Source organism: Carassius auratus, unplaced genomic scaffold (genome assembly GCF_003368295.1).
Source record: "Carassius auratus strain Wakin unplaced genomic scaffold, ASM336829v1 scaf_tig00006772, whole genome shotgun sequence".
Classification (NCBI taxonomy): domain Eukaryota; kingdom Metazoa; phylum Chordata; class Actinopteri; order Cypriniformes; family Cyprinidae; genus Carassius; species Carassius auratus.
This window is the reverse complement of record NW_020523788.1, coordinates 135,367-152,119: the sequence shown is the minus strand read 5'-3', so window position 1 is coordinate 152,119 and position 16,753 is coordinate 135,367. Positions and strand designations below refer to the sequence as shown.

At 40.2% G+C, this 16,753-nt stretch overlaps 1 protein-coding gene across 3 annotated transcripts in view; it reads left to right on the top strand.

Moving 5' to 3' along the window:
* Positions 1-16,753, top strand: part of LOC113071281 (stonustoxin subunit beta-like) — a 67,975-nt gene that overhangs the window by 21,935 nt on the left and 29,287 nt on the right. For all 3 annotated transcript variants that reach the window (XM_026244643.1, XM_026244645.1, XM_026244644.1), the window contains exon 3: positions 3,149-4,864. In XM_026244643.1, the coding sequence (XP_026100428.1) occupies positions 3,149-4,864 (1,716 nt within the window). The remainder of the gene's footprint in view (positions 1-3,148; positions 4,865-16,753) is intronic.

The following is a 16,753-nucleotide window of genomic DNA, read 5'->3' as shown; positions in this document are numbered from 1 at the left end:
ATCGTCCACAGCTGAGCAACGCGGAGGCGGATCTGCGCCAGAGCATGTGAAGTGAATGTGATGCACTGATTTTTGCATTTGGACCCGAGTTTTTTTTTCCTATTTAAACAAAGAATTAATTTTTTATCTGTGTGTGTGTGTGTGTGTGTATATATATATATACAGTACAGACCAAAAGTTTCAAAAGAGTTTTCTTTATTTTCATGACTATGAAAATTGTAGAGTCACATTGAAGGCATCAGTACACATACATACATAGTCCTTAGATTTATTTACTGTTTAATAACATTAGCATGCATATGATCCTTTGTGTAAAAGTCTTCTTTTAATTTTTTTGTGAGAAGACTGTAGCCTAAGACTATCCTGTGTTTTGAAATTAACTCACTTAAAAATAATTTCATGTTTTTAAAAGATGTTACAATGTTATATCATAGTGTTATTGTTGTTTTACTTCCTCCTTTTATCTAATTTTACAATTACATTCATTTCGCAATCCGTCCCTTTGCACCACCTGGCGGTAGTTTTGCGAATAATTTTAAATTGCGACTGAATTACAGTTTACCACGCGGCACTGTGGCGGCAGTAATCCCCATTTAGGCTGTCCACCTACACTGTAAAACCCGACAAGTAAATTTAACTCAGACCGTTTAAGTAAACCGATTGCCTTGATTTAAACCATGTACGTTTAAAAACTTTTAAATTAAGTAATTAAGTGATTAATTGAGTGATAATTGTTAATTAGTGATGAACAGCTGCTGTTAACAAACAGAATCACTGAAGAAAAGAGAAACACAAGAACTACAACAACTGAATTCAGACACAGCCTTAGATGAAATCAACTGAAATAAAATACATGAAATCTCTCAAGATCTGATTAAACAACCTCACAAACAGCATCACCAGCTCCACTTATTAATAACCAGACTGACTTTATTTCTGTCAGACGTCTACAGAAGATCTTATTGAGAATGAACTAAGGTTTAGCTGTTGATTTATTGTTTCATTTGAAGTAACCATGTTAGAGATCAGTGTCTGCTTTAGTTGGGCTCTTGACCCTTGATTTCTGTCTTAGTCTTTTCTCTGATTGTTGTAACCATGTTTTTATGAGACATGTTTGTTATAATTCAAAATCATAGAGAGAATATTATCAGATATTGTTTATTATACAGTGTTTTGTTGATGACAATCATCAAATATGGAGTTGTTCAGTGTCAAAAATCAGAATAAATAGGTGTTCCATAATTAGTTCAGAAGATTACAATGAAAATCATTCAAAGAGCCAGTGGTTACATCATAATCAGTCAAAAAGGACTTTTCAATTATCTTGTGCTTATACATATTTCTTCTATGACAGCAATTAGTCACACACAGACATCAATAATCAGAATATGAACCTCAACAATGGTGTCCATAAAAAAAATATGCTGCAATGCATGCTGGGTACAGTTGTAGTACAAAACTCATCCATGGCTCCCAGCATGCATTGCAGCATTATTTTTTTTATAGTCACCATTTTTGAGGTTCATATGCTGATTATTGATGTCTGTGTGTGACTAGTTGACACCATAGAAGTCCATACTGTTTGAAAAGTCTTTATATTAACTGATTATCACAGAACCACTGGCTCTTAGAATCACTTTAGCTATAATCAATCCAACTAATTACACAACACCTATTTCATCAGAGATTAGACTCCAAGCAGTTCAATAATTGATGATTATCTTCACCAATATACAGTATAACAACTAACACCTAGGTACAGGTTAGGAAAAAAAAAATGTTTGCCTGAAAACACTGTAAGCTGCTTTGGATAAAAGCAGCCTCTGTGTTTTTGTGTAACACTTGATGATACATTTTCTGGGTTTTTGATTTAGAACAAATATGTTTTAGAAACATAAGGTCCCAACAGCCAGAAAAAGAACTAAGACAGAAATCAAGGGTCAAGAGCCCAACTAAAGCAGACACTGATCTCTAACATGGTTACTTCAAATGAAACAATAAATCAACAGCTAAACCTTAGTTCATTCTCAATAAGATCTTCTGTAGACGTCTGACAGAACTAAAGTCAGTCTGGTTATTAATAAGTGGAGCTGGTGATGCTGTTTGTGGGGTTGTTTAATCAGATCTTGAGAGATTTCATGTATTTTATTTCAGTTGATTTCATCTAAGTCTGTGTCTGAAGTCAGTTGTAGTAGTTCTTGTGTTTCTCTTTTCTTCAGTGATTCTGTTTGTTAACAGCAGCTGTTCATCACTAATTCTCAATCAGCACTTAGTTAATCGCTTAATTACTTAATTGCAACGTATATCTTCTTTCAGTGAACTCAACTGAATTAAGTTCAGAGTAATCATAACTGTTATTTTTTTCAACTTAAATGGTTTAAGGCAATCGGTTTCCTCAAATGGTTTGAGTTAACATAACTTGTCAGGTTTTTAAGGATATCTGTTTACTCAAACCGTTTCAGTTAATTTTACTTGTCGGGTTTTACAGTCAAGGCAATCGGTTTACTCAAACGGTTTGAGTTAAGTTAACTTGTCAGGTTTTACAGTGTACTGTATGTAGTAAATGGAAAATCTCTACAGCAAAAGGCCAACCGCTACATGCATTCAGTTTGTTTCTACCATTTATTAGTAATGATTTACACAGTTTGTTTACTACTTACTATATGCCCGAGCATTCAGTATTGTGCAATATAGCATACAGAAGGTGAGGGACATTTTGAGGGGACAGAAGTGCTGCATTTTATCATTTAAACTTGACTTTTCATGAAAATTCTATAATCCAAGATGGCCGCCACCATATGACATCATAATATGGTTATCCTTAATATTTCTATAATTTACAGAAAATCTCTATCTTTTATCACTTTTAACATATAGCCTTATGAAATTAAGATGTCAAAATCGAACATTTTTGGAAAAAAACTCTGGCACCTAAAGGGTTAACTAATGTTATGGTAATAATTTTTAAGCTATTTTGTTAGTAACATAAAGTTATTGTAAAGTGTTACAAAAAGTACTTATATAGCCAATTTGAGTGAATAAAATTAAGCACACAAATATTTAATTTCTTACAAATACAGGATGCATTTTCACGTCAGTTGTACATTGTATCCTCATACGTAACTGTTAAAATTGTTTCTCATTTCAGGTGTTACTCTGTGGGATAAGAAATCACTGAATGAAGATCTGAACAGTTATCCACAGCTTATGACAGATTTAAAGTTCAGTAGCTTCGACTCTCTCTCTGATAAGTCTAGTCTCCTGGATGTAAGTGCTTCCCTGAAGGCCAGCTTTTTGGGAGGGCTAGTGGAGGTGGGAGGATCTGCCAAGTACCTGCGGAACACTAAATCTTCAAACCAACAGTCCAGAGTAACAATGCATTACAGTGAAACTTCAAGATTCGAACAACTCACAATGACTCATCTGGGCAAGTTCACCTACCCTCAGGTGTTTGAGCAGAAAACTGCAACTCATGTAGTCACAGCTGTGCTGTATGGAGCTCAGGCCTTCATGGTGTTTGATCACTCATTTGTAGAAGATGAAAACAGGCAGGAGATTGAGGGAGAACTGAATGTCATGGTCAAGAAGATCCCTAAATTTTCTGTTGAGGGACAAGGAGCTGTAGAAATGACAGATGAGGAAAAGAAGAAGGCTGAGGAGATCACCTGCACATTTCATGGTGATGTCCATCTTGAGCAGAACCCCACCACGTACATAGAAGCCCTAGAGGTGTACAAGAAGCTCCCCTCTCTACTGAGGGGGAATCCACAGAACGCAGTGCCAATAAAAGTCTGGCTCCATCCTCTTTCTTTACTGGATTCAAAAGCAGCTCAGCTTATGAGAGAAATCAGCACACGTCTCATTTCTAACACTGAAAATATAATAGAGCAGCTGGGAGAAGTAGAGAGGAGATGCAAAGACCTGTCCAGAAGAACAATGGTACTGTTTTTCAGTGACATCAAAGAGAGGCTGCACTCATTTCAGGGTTCATTTAGCAATTACAAGATGGTACTCCAGAAAGCACTGGCCAGAGTCTTGCCTGCTATTCGAGGAGGAGGGATGGAGGAAAAGTCACTGGCAGACATCCTGAAGATCCACTTTAACTCCCCTTTTAAAGCTAGCAAGCTTAACCAGTGGTTACATGACACCGAGTTACAACTTGACCTCTTGAGTGTTTACACTAAGACACTGAAGGGGATCCAAATAGAAGATTCAGACAGTCTCATCAGCCTCCTTGATCCTGATATTGATGTTGTGGTGTGCTTGACCTTCACATCTCTGAAATACAAAGACCCATATCTTTCAACCCTGAATGAGTTTCTAAAATCTGACCCCTTTAAAGAATTAGATGGGGAAAACAAGTTTCCCCTGACATCTCCTCTTCAAAAATCATTCAACCCTCATGATTTCACTTCAAAAATGAGAGAAAACTTATCTCACTTCAGAAGTTTTTCAGAGGCCAATAAAGATGAAACGAGAATGCGCTTCATTATTTCTGCAATCTCTGATTCCTCCAATCCAGGCTCCTCGATCTATCTGTATGAAAAAGGGATTCTGACAGATACACAGTTCCAGCCTGTGTCCAAGCCGCCCCCACCAGAAGTGAAGAATGTCCTGGACCAAACTGTGTCCCTGAAACTGCAGAAGTCCCCAACTGGAGAAACAGTGAAGTATAGAGTAGAGTACAAGCAGATGAAAGCAGATTCTGGAGCTGAGGAACAGTGGCTCTTCATAGACACAGCTGATGAAGACTTTACTCTGACTGGATTGATATCTGGAAAGCAGTACCTGATCCGCTACAGGATAGTGGGTAAAGTAGGAGTGAGTGAAGCCAGTGATACTGTCAGCCCTACACTCTCTCAAAGTAAGTGTCATCTGCACATTTTATAAATACTTAGTTCTTTTAGATTTCCTCAAAACATTTGCTATGATCAAACTGTCAGTATGATTGTACACAGTACATTTTAAAGAGTGGATTTAACTCTCTCAGAGTTAAAATGAACACTTGCCCATTGTATATATGGGAATCACTTGTAAAGTGTTAAATTAACACTTTTGAAAGAGTTAACACTATTAACACTCTGACACTGTTAACCAACAAACTCTTAAGGTGTAGAATATTAACACCAGAACGGATGATGAGAACACCAAAGTTGGTGTTAAAAGTTAACACTCATGGATTAACTGGTCAACACTGCCCCAGTGTTCAGGTGAAAATATATATATAAAAATAAAACCACAAAACAATAAAATGTTTACATATATTTATTTTATTAAAACATTGTAATTTTTTTCCTGCACCAAAATGTCTTCATTTTGAATGTTTCAATTCAAAACAATTCAAAATGAAAAAAATGTATAAAAAAATAAATCAATGTAAAGAACATGGTCTTGAAACAATTAAACATCCTAATGTCAAGACAAAGAGACAAAAAACATTCTTATTTGGTCCATATGTACTCTTAATGTCATAAGATTTATATTGCTGACATTTATCAGGTTAAACAACAGCATTCCATTCATTACCATAAATGCAGAATACATGTTAATGCTCACTAATCAAACTCTGTGATGGTGTTTGGACCTCCTTGGAGAGAATAGTCTTTTTGTCTTTTCTAAACTTCTTTTTTTTCAGCACGACAAGATGCGTTTCTCAGCAGTTTTCAGCCAAGCAGGATCCACTCCTATTTGCAGCATCACACACCTTCCCCTGTTAAATTGAAAAACAAAAACAATAATAATAATAAATAAAAACACACAAAAAATACAAAATATTTTCAAATCCATTTATCAAAACTATTATCAGGTGAAATGTCAAATACAAGTAAGAATTGCAATAAAACAATAGTTCACCCAATTATGTCATGTGTTTATCCTCATGTGGTTCTAAACCTGTATGACCTTCTGTCTTCTGAGGAACACAAAACATAATTTTTTGAAAAATCTGGATTTGCTACATGAGGCCTTTATTTACCCCCCCGTAGCCCTGTAAGTCACTGTTTATTACTACCTCAATACCACGACTGAGGTACCCTTGAGCAAGGCACCCAACCCCCAACTGATTAAATATAATATATATATATATATATATGTAAATCTCGGAAGTGCCAGGATCATTTTTACTAAAACTCAGTTTGGATTCATCTGAAAGAAGAAAGTCATATATACCTAGGTTGCCTTAAGGGTGAATAAATCACAGGATTTTAATTGTTGGATGAACGAACCCTTTAACTTGTATTTTTGGGTGAACTATCCCTTTAAGGAAAATAATTTTAATTCACTGTAAATTTATTTTGAAAAAAAAAGTCTTACTAGAAAATGGGTCTTCTAACGATAGAGACAAAGTCACAATTCCAAGTGCATACTGATCTCCCTGCGTTGAGGTTGGACAACTCCTACTAAAATGAATGCACATAAATGGGACAGCACATAAATAAATGACGGTCCAAACGTATATATATATATATATATATATATATATATATATATATATATATATATAATCTTAAAATATGCAATTGTGGCTTACTCATGTATTGGTGGCTTCATACTCTTCAAGCACACCATCTCCTTTTGATTTTTCTATTAAGCCAGCATGAACCATCAGTAACAATATAAAAAAAAGTTTCCTTAAATTTTTTTTATCAAAGCTATACAACTCCCTTTTGCTAAATACAAAACATAATGTAATGCTTAATGATAATATAATAATAAAGTGTCTAAAGTAGTTAACTGCCACTCATGTGCCCTACCAATTGTCTCTGGCCATACTCCAAGACTTGTGGTGACACAAAATCACTTTGAATGATAAAGAGAGTTTGAGTTTACTGAAAAGTGCTATTTTCAAATTAATGCACTCAAATCCAACATGAAATCCCCAACATGAAAACTCAATTCATGCTTAATGAAATCACAAAAATTGGTCATGAGACACACAAGAACAATTTATTTATATTGCCATTTATATTTGAGGAGTTTTGCAGTGGTTTGATTTTACATTTTGACGTGTTACATACTGTATTATAAATTAGGTAACGTTAAAAACACTTCTGGCATTTCCCTTCAGTTTCAGATTTCATCTGTGAAAATGTTTCGGATCGTTTTCCCATGCACAACATATAACTATCGTCTTAAAGTGATATTATTTTATAAAACACATATCGTATAATAAATATAACACTTACTTTTGGTGTTTTCCTTGTTAAGACCAATTTCCTCATCTGCTCCAAAGCATCGCGAGTGAAAGAAAATATCTCTGAGAAAAAGTTTAGGAGTGTAACGTTACAAGCAGATACGTTAGATATCACTATAAATAACATTATGTTATAAAACACATTTTAAATTAGGTAACGTTTAAAATGGTTAACTTACTTCTGGTGTTTCCCAGTGACCTCCGCATCTGCGCACTGCAGAGCAATTGAAATCTGTGAGAAACGGTTAAATTAGGCTTGTTCAGGTGTGCGCAGCAAATAAATATCGTCACATAGAAATATTATCTTATCAAATACATATCATAAATGAGGTAAAACACTTAACTGTTACTACTTAACTGTCTGTGTTTTCCTTGTTAAAACCAACATCCCTGTCTACTTCGCATCGCTGGTGAAAGGAAATATCGCTCTGAGAAAAGGTTTAGGAGTGTACACCACATAAATATCACCTTAAATCAATGTGATGCTATGAAAAACATATTTTAAATGAGATAAAAACACTTACTTTCTGATTTTCCCGTTTTGAAAAATAGTCCTTGTCTGTTCTGATTCGCGAGTGAAAGGAAATGTCTCTGAGAAGCGTTTAGACTTAAACAAGACAAAAATATCGTTATAAAATGATATGATATTACAAAACATATTTGTAAGTAAAATTAAACACTTTATTTTGCTTTTTTACTTCCTTACGCATTTCGCATTGCGAGCAAAGAAAATGGCGTCTTTGAAAAATATTTCAGACAGGTCAGGCTCGCACACGGGAAAATGTCCCGGATGTGTCTAATAACACTCAACAGTGTTAATAAGGGTTACGCTCCGTTTTTACACCACAAGAGGGGGCTGTTTACACCAGCTAGTGTTAATCGTTTGAAATTCAACACCATAACTTTAACTCTTTACTCTGAAAGTCCTTAACACTGGGATTTCAACACTGGAGATTTCGCTGTGTATTCAACAGGTGTAACTGCCAAGCTGTCCTGTTCACACAGCAGCATAAACATTATTTTAACACCCACCATATTAATAACCACCCATTAGGTGTATGAGGTCCATGGTGAGGATAGTACTTACAAACAAAGGCATAATCAAAATGACACCACTCATCTGGGGGTGATAAGAATGAGAGAAGGTCAGGGTTGCTAGGTCAGTGTGCTTGCCATGAATGTATTCATTCCCTCTGCTGAGGAGTATCTTTCTCTGAATTGTTACTGGAAATTGAATTTATTTTTGTTCCACTATTCTCACCACCACCATTTTCAAAATCAAACATAGGTTAAACTGCCTAGCTGACACAAGTATACCAAGAGTCTCGTCCCTGTTAAAAAAACAGCATATGCTGGTTAGTTAAGTTTTGGAGCATTGCAGCTGGTTTAAGCTGGTCCTTAGTTGATCGAGAGCTGGTTTAAGCTGGTCTTGAACAGGAGCTTATTTCTTAGGACCAGCACATGACCAGCTCAAACCATCCGAGGACCATCTTAAAGAGGTCATATGATGCTGCTTAAAAGAACATTATTGCGTATTTGGTGTAATGCAATGTGTTTCTGCATTTTAAAGGTGTCAAAGAATGCAAAAATCACTTTTATAAGGTGTTTGAACACAGTTGTGTTGCCATAGTGTGTGAAAACAACCAGCCTATAATGGAAAAATTCACCCACTCAATGTTTTATAATCCCAATAATTCATAAACAGTCTCTCCACACCAGCAGTTCCAGGTTTCTCACTACTATGACGACATAACTGGTGAAAGTCCCACCCATTTGTTACATTTGCTCTCCTATTAGCCATATATACAGCCCTGAGTGAGAAGCTCTGGTCGGCCATTACTGCTTTCTTGCTGTAGTTCCTGGAGATGCAATGTCAGCGCCAAAGAGCCATTAAAAATGTTGTATGCTGGGATGCACCAATGAACATAGGAGTTTCTATAGACCCCTGAGGACACAGTGGTTAACTTTCATATTCGAAGGAAATATCCCATGAAAAAAAGTAAATGTCCTATACATTTGTGCTAACATTTTACACCGGACTCTCCCACAAATGAGGGTCAGTTCAGTGCTGTAGATTTCTTCTGGAAGAGGAATCAATACCATAATTTGTGGATTAGTGCGTACTGGTGACGCGAATCAAATGATACAGATAGATTTGGTGAACTGGTTCGACTGGTTCACGAAGAAGATCCTTTTGAATAGAAAGATTCTTCCATGATCCGGACATCACTAGATGAGACAAAACAAATAAAATCCATTACAAACGAGGCGTTTGTTGCATACAGTGGGGACATAATTACTGATTATTTATATAGCACCATTCAAACAACACATGTTGCCCAATGTGCTTTACACCATCTCAATAAAACAATACAACAATATTAGGACAAACTGATTAAAATATATAAATAGTAATAATCACCAAATAGATGAATAAGCCATTTCAAACAAGTGTGTCTTAAGTTTTACTTTAAAAACAGAATCAGCGTCCCTAACATGTGGTGGTAAGCTATTCCAAAGTTTTGGAGCAACTACCCCAAAGGCACGACCCCCTTACTGGCTTAGCTTGGTTGTGTTGTGTATCGCGCTGCTTAAACATAAAACCATGTCAAAGTCAAAGTCACCTTTATTTATATAGCGATTTAAACAAAATACATTGCATCAAAGCAACTGAACAACATTCATTAGGAAAACAGTGTCAATAATGCAAATTGATAATTAAAGGCAGTTCCCTTTCAGTCGGTCACGTTCGACGTTACGAATGGGATCGTGCCTGAGAGCCCAATCACCTTCGAGTGGTACAAAACGAGCCAATGGTACACAAAGTACCTTGGTCTGCGGAATTTGCATCGCGAGCTCCGCCCCGCATAGCGGGTATATAAGGAGCAACACGAGCAACTCGCATTCAAGCTTTCCCTTCGGAGCTGAGCACATCGCTTGCTGCAATCACCGGAGTGTCACAAGCAAGAGCTGGGGTTGGTGTGACGGCGCGATTTAGCGGTTCGTCTGGGTTTCCTGCGACAGCTCCCGCGTTCCCCTGAGCGCTTCATTAGTTGCGCTTCATTCTTAGGAAGACAGGCTGCTTACTTAGATACTCAAACCTTAAAAATGTTAGCTGGTGCATTAGTGCAAACACATTTTGATTATGCAGCAACTTTCTGGTATAGTGGCTCTACGAAATGAGTGAAAATTAAATTACAGACTGCTCAGAACAAGTTGTGTAGAATTATTCTATGCCTTCATCCACAAATGCATTTAAATACTAATCATTTTAGGGAAATAGGGTTTTTAAAAGTGGACAAGAGGGTAATTTTTCTTAAGTTGATGATGGTGTATAAAATATTACAGAGAAAAGTTCCAAAGTATTTGTGTGATTATTATGTTTTCATAAGAGATATTCATAGTTTTTCTACAAGGTCAAGGATAAACAATATATACTTGTGTCGGTATAAGAGTTTAAATGGGAAGAATTCGTTTTTGTATTCTAGCGCTGTTGCTTGGAATGAATTGCCTGATTGCTTAAAACAAATTCAAGAAGAAAGTTTTTTTTAGAAGAGAAGTTAAAAAATGTCTTTTTAACGATGTTTGAGGTAGTATATGATGATGTGTGTTGTTTGATCTCATTCCCATTATGAACTGCTCGTCCATTTTTGAATTCTGAGGACCACAATGGAAATAAGCCTATCCTCGACAGTTTCTTTTAAAGACGTGTATGAATTGGTCTTTTGGGCTTGATTGTACTTGTTTTAAATATATTGTCAAATATATCAAATCACAAAAAAAAATTCACCTCTGAAAGAGCAAATTTTCTTTCACAAAAGAGATACGTGCCGATTTGCGTCTTTTTAAAGATGTCATTTCGCCCGTGTGTTTCTGGGTGCGGTCGATATATCGCTCCTCGTGACGGTCACGATCGCTGTGTCACATGTCTGGGCTTCCAGCACGCTGAGACTGCGTTCGTGGATGGCTCATGTCCTCATTGCGGGGACATGACCATCTCGGTGTTGAGATCGAGACTCGATTACCTTAAAAGGTATAGAGTCCCCTCTGCCACACCCCGTTCTAGCTCTTCTTCTCGTAAGAGGGCTACTTCTGCTGGTGGCCAAGGTGATCTGAGGGTTACTGTGTGGGCTTCCCCGACGAGCGAACCTCCTCGGGCCACACCCCCCTCACATACGCCGCAGCCGGTTGAGTTTCCGGATGAGTTTGCTGGACCCTCTCAGGCTCCTGACATCTCATTTGGGGCTCACAAAGAGGACCTTATGTCGATTGCCGCATCACAAGGCGGGCTTGAGTCCTCGGGAGATGAGGATTCAGCTGCGTTGCCTCCCTGGGGTGCGCCAGCGTTGTCCGTGTCCGATCCCGAGCTGACGGCCGTGCTTTCCCGGGCAGCGGAGAGTATCGGGCTTGAGTGGAACCCTCCACCCTGTCCTGAGCGCTTGAGGCTGGATGATTGGTTCCTGGGGGCTGCTCATGCGGATCGCCAGCACCCCCATCTGGTTCCTTTCTTCCCGGAAGTGCACCAGGAGGTAACCAGTTCACGGAAGGCACCTTTAACTGCCCGAAACCGTTCTGGTACTTCATCCGCCTTCACTGCCCTCGATGGCGGGGCGGCCAAGGGGTATGCTGGGATTCCCCCGGTGGAGCGTTCTGTTGTGATGCAACTGTGTCCACAGAGCGCCTCAGCTTGGCGTGGTGGTCCCAAGCTGCCCTCCAAGGCCTGTAAGTTCTCATCCATGCTTGTGGCCAAGTCTTACAGAGCTGTGGGCCAGGCCGTTTCTGCCCTGCATGCCATGGCCTCACTTCAGGTCTATCAGGCCAAGCTGCTCCGGCAGCTGCACGAGGGCAGTGCTGACCCAGGGGTTCTGTAGGAGGCGCAACCCGTCTCTGCCCCTAAGCCTGCCAAACGCCAGGCCAAGCGGCGTTCCTGAGACGGGCAACCTGGAGTTGGAGACGTCAGCTCGTCAGGAGATGGTAGCAGGAACACTCCTTCCCCCGGAGGAGGACCGGGGGAGAATACTTTGTTCTCGTTTTCTTTTTGTTCTGCCACTGGCTCAGCGGCCGGTGGTACCCGACAGCAGTCTCGCCCCGGGGAATGGAGACTCCACCCCCAGTCGGTCCAGCTGATTTGGGAGCACTTTGGGGACGCTCAGGTAGACCTGTTTACCTCTCCAGAAAATTCCCACTGCCAGTTGTTTTACTCCCTGACCGAGGGCACCCTCGGCACGGACGACCTGGCACACAGCTGGCCGCTGGGCCTAAGCAAGTATGCGTTTCCCCCAGTGAGCCTTCTTGCACAGACGTTGTGCAAGATCAGGGAGGACGAGGAGCAGTTCCTCATGGTTGCGCCTTTTTGGCCCGGCCGGACCTGGTTCCCCAAACTTGTACTCCTCGCGACAGCCCCTCCCTGGCCAATTCCTCTGAGGAAGGACCTTCTTTCTCAGAGACGGGGCACCCTCTGGCACCCACGTCCCGATCTGTGGAACCTACATGTGTAACCTGGAAATGTCCGATTGGGCAGTGCTTTCCTTTCTTCAGGAGGGGTTGGAACGAAGGCTGTCTCCTTCCACCCTCAAGGTCTATGTGGCCGCCACTTCGGCTCACCATGACCCTGTTGAAGGTAAGTCTCTTGGGAGGCACGATCTGATCATCAGGTTCCTGAGAGGAGCAATGAGGCTCAATCCGCCTCGCCCTCAGCAAGTCCCCTCTTGGGACCTCACAGTGGTTCTATCAGCACTGCACAGAGCTCCCTTCGAACCCTTGCTCTCAGTAGAGCTAAAGTTTTTATCTTTGAAACTGCGCTCCTGACGGCTTTGGCTTTGTTGAAGAGGGTCATGGACCTGCAGGCATTTTCAGTTGACGAAGCGTGCCTGGAATTCGGGCCGGCTAACTCTCACGTTATCTTGAGACCCCTGCCTGGGTACGTGCCCAAAGTTCCCACCACTCCTTTTAGGGATCAGATGGTGAACTTGCAATCGCTGCCCCTGGAGGAGGCAGACCCAGCCCTGGTGCTGCTCTGTCCAGTAGGTGCGCTCCGCTTGTCTGTTACGGAGGCCAGCAGAAGGGAAAGGCTGTCTCCAAGCAGAGGTTATCCCACTGGATAGTGGATGCTATTGTCCTGGCTTATCCGGCTCAAGACCTGCCATGCCCCCTAGGGGTGAGAGCTCACTCGACTAGGAGCGTAGCTTTCTCATGGGCGCTGGCACATGGCGCCTCACTAGCAGACATCTGTAGAGCTGAGGGCTAGGCGACACCTAACACATTTGCGAGATTTTATAATCTCCGTGTAGAGCCCGTGTCCTCCCGGGTACTCGCCCCTTCGGGCCAGTAAGGACCTGCTCGGTGTCAATCCGCTTGGTGCGCCATTCCACTCTGCGGACTGGATGCGTGCGCTATTCCCCTCAGGTGACTTCCTCAGTCAGAACCCTGGGTTCCTCCAGCACTGTTGATGTCCAACACTTGCGTACGTGCCCTTTGGTCAGCCCTGTGTGGGACTAGGTGCCTCCATGTGTCGTGAGTCCCCTTTTCTGGGTAATCCCACGTGTGTATGTCCACAGTAAGTCTCTCCGCAGCATGTGTCTTTCCCTTGGCAAGCCCCTTGCCAGCTCTGTCGTTGAAACTTCCACCCTGCGGGCTGGGTACCTCAGAGTTCTTATGTATCACCACCTTGGTAGATACCTGCCTTCTGTAAGTCCTCCCACAGGCAGGCAGCCTGCTAGCATATGTCCAGCTGGAATATGCTACCCAGTGTATTCTGTGTGAGCTATAGGCCCTCACTCATGCTGGCCTCAAGACAGGGTGCTATCACTCACACGGGTCGCTGGAAGACAGCCATGTGGCGTTTTGTAAGGGACCCCATTCGTAACGTCAAACGTGACAGACTGAAAGGGAACGTCTTGGTTACATATGTAACCCTCGTTCCCTGAAGGAGGGAACGGAGACGTTATGTCCCCTTGCCACATCGCTGTTCCGCTGAACGGGCGGGTCACTGGCTCGGCTCCTCAGCGAAGACTTGAATGCAAGTTGCTCGCGTTGCTCCTTATATACCCACTCTGCGAGGCGGAGCTTGCGATGCAAATTCCGCAGACCAAGGTACTTTGTGTACCATTGGTTCGTTTTGTACCACTCGAAGGTGATTGGGCTCTCGGGCGAGATCCCATTCGTAACGTCTGCGTTCCCTCCTTCAGGGAACGAGGGTTACATACGTAACCAAGACGTTCATCATTGAATTCAGTTATTTCATCTCTGTTCAGTCAAATAGTGTCTGTGCATTTACTTGCAATCAAGTCAACAATATCGCTGTAGATGAAGTGTCTGAATTTGTGATTGGAGAAATGACAGGCCAACTCTGCTGCTCAAAACTCGCTTTTGAATCATCAGTGGCAAATTATTTAAATATAAAAAAACATTGACTGTCCTTGCAAAGTTTGAACTGCCCAGCTTTATAGAAACAGCTGTTTTGCCATAGACGCATTGCAGGCTACTGGTTTACAAAACAGGCCTCAACCTCCACATCGGAATATTTGGGTTGGACTGTTCTGGAACAGTGTTGAAATACAATTTAACCACTGATTTCTAGTCATGTCCTCTTTTGGAAGAACCAAGTTTCAATTCAACTAAACACACAGCAACTCCACAACATGGCGCTGCAGCAACAATGAGATTTTATTTCAACAGGGATATGATAACAGATGTGAAGGAGCTTTGTTGTCACACTAGAAGGTTTTACCTCAGTTGACCTACTGCGAGTCCAAAGGAGGCTCACATTCATCTGTCAACATCTTTAATTTCTTTAACCTGTTAACCTGCACCTGGACGCGAGTGCACTGAACTCTCTGTTTGCACGTGTCAATGTTTATGAATAGATTTAATGAAACTGGACAAAATGAATCTTTATATAATTATAAAGGTCTAAGTCTCAAGCATCGACGATAGATTGCTGTTTTTAAATAGAAAGCTTATAAGGAATGTATTTGCTAAATTTGTATAAGCAGTACACATAAGAACATGCATAATAACAGTACGTACAGTTTGTCGTAATAACGAGTCATAAACACATCCACAGCTGTAAATCCCGGTTTAGTTAGGAAGGTAAGGGTCCACTGAACGACATCTCATGAAGCACGTTTACTCCAACGAAGCAAGAACATTTTAATATGGATCATAATTCCTTTGTTTGAGTCTCAGTTCTAAGGAGACAGAATTGTTTGTTTCCGTAATGGAATAACTTGCGCTCAAAAAACTGCATCTTGGTAGTAAAAAAACAAGGTGATTGTGCAGAATATTGTTTATTTGAATTCTGGTGCTCTCTCGTGATGGCTCATGATGCGCACTGTGACACACCTGTCGTCTGATGGAAACATAACTTAGCAATCATTTTTTTTGCACAAACATTTTTTTCTTTTTTTATGTACGTGTGTTTTGTGGGGAATGTGGCTGCATCTGCATGATTACCATCTGTTTCAGCGCACATCTGTGTGTGATTACTGTGTCTGGCCGCATTTCCACCTCAGGTGTGCATTATTTTTCTAGTAATTCAACGGCCAGTCGTCAATTATTCCTTGCATATCCATCACCATGCTAAAATCTTCAGAGTTGTCAAGAATAAATTGTATATATAATATATATTATTATTATACGGAAGTTTTAGCGGCCATGCATTATATATTTTTTTCCTTTTTGTTTACTCGTTATAACGACTTATTTTTCTTGTTATCTCAACATAACGAAGTTCGTTTTCTCGTTATAACGACTTATTTTTCTCGTTATCTCGACATAACGAAGTTCGTTTTCTCGTTATAACGACTTATTTTTCTCGTTATCTCGACATAACGAAAGTTTGTTTTCTCGTTAATAACGACATGACAGTTTTACTGTTGCTATAGTAGCGAACTCAACTTTGACAGGCATCTGATGGACAGCAAATTTTGCTTCGCCTAGGTAATAAGGTCTACAATACTGCATATAAATAAAGGCTGATCAATCACTGTTGATTTTTCCAGAGACAGTACAACGAACGTTTTGTTTTTGTAATTAACTTTAAATGGCAACACCACGAAATTAGAGCTGCTTGGATTAAACTCACTTTTCATTTTCCCTTTATTTGAAATAAAATTATATATAATTTGTAATTTGTAGTAGTCATTATATGATGTGGCAGATATCATGTGTGTTACAAGCTTCTGTTTGAAAAGAGCGTCCATGTGTAGGACTACGTGTAGTATGTGTGTGTGTGTGTGTGTAGAAAAAAACGATTACAACATTATAGAACAAAACTGAATTAAATTAGCCTATGGATTTTACATATACATCACATTTCTCATCAATATGGTTAACAATAAAGATTAGTAATAAGGGAAAGAAGCACATCAGCCTACATCGTTAAATCTCGTCCCACTGTAGATAAACAGAATACAGTGATGTCAACCTTGGTTTTGATAAGCAGTTATTTTATGACACAGAACGCGTTGGTGAAACTCATGCATCTAGCAGGAACTTAATACACAAAATATTCATATTGATTCAAGCATTTAACATTTATGAATTAATTAAATGTCAGTA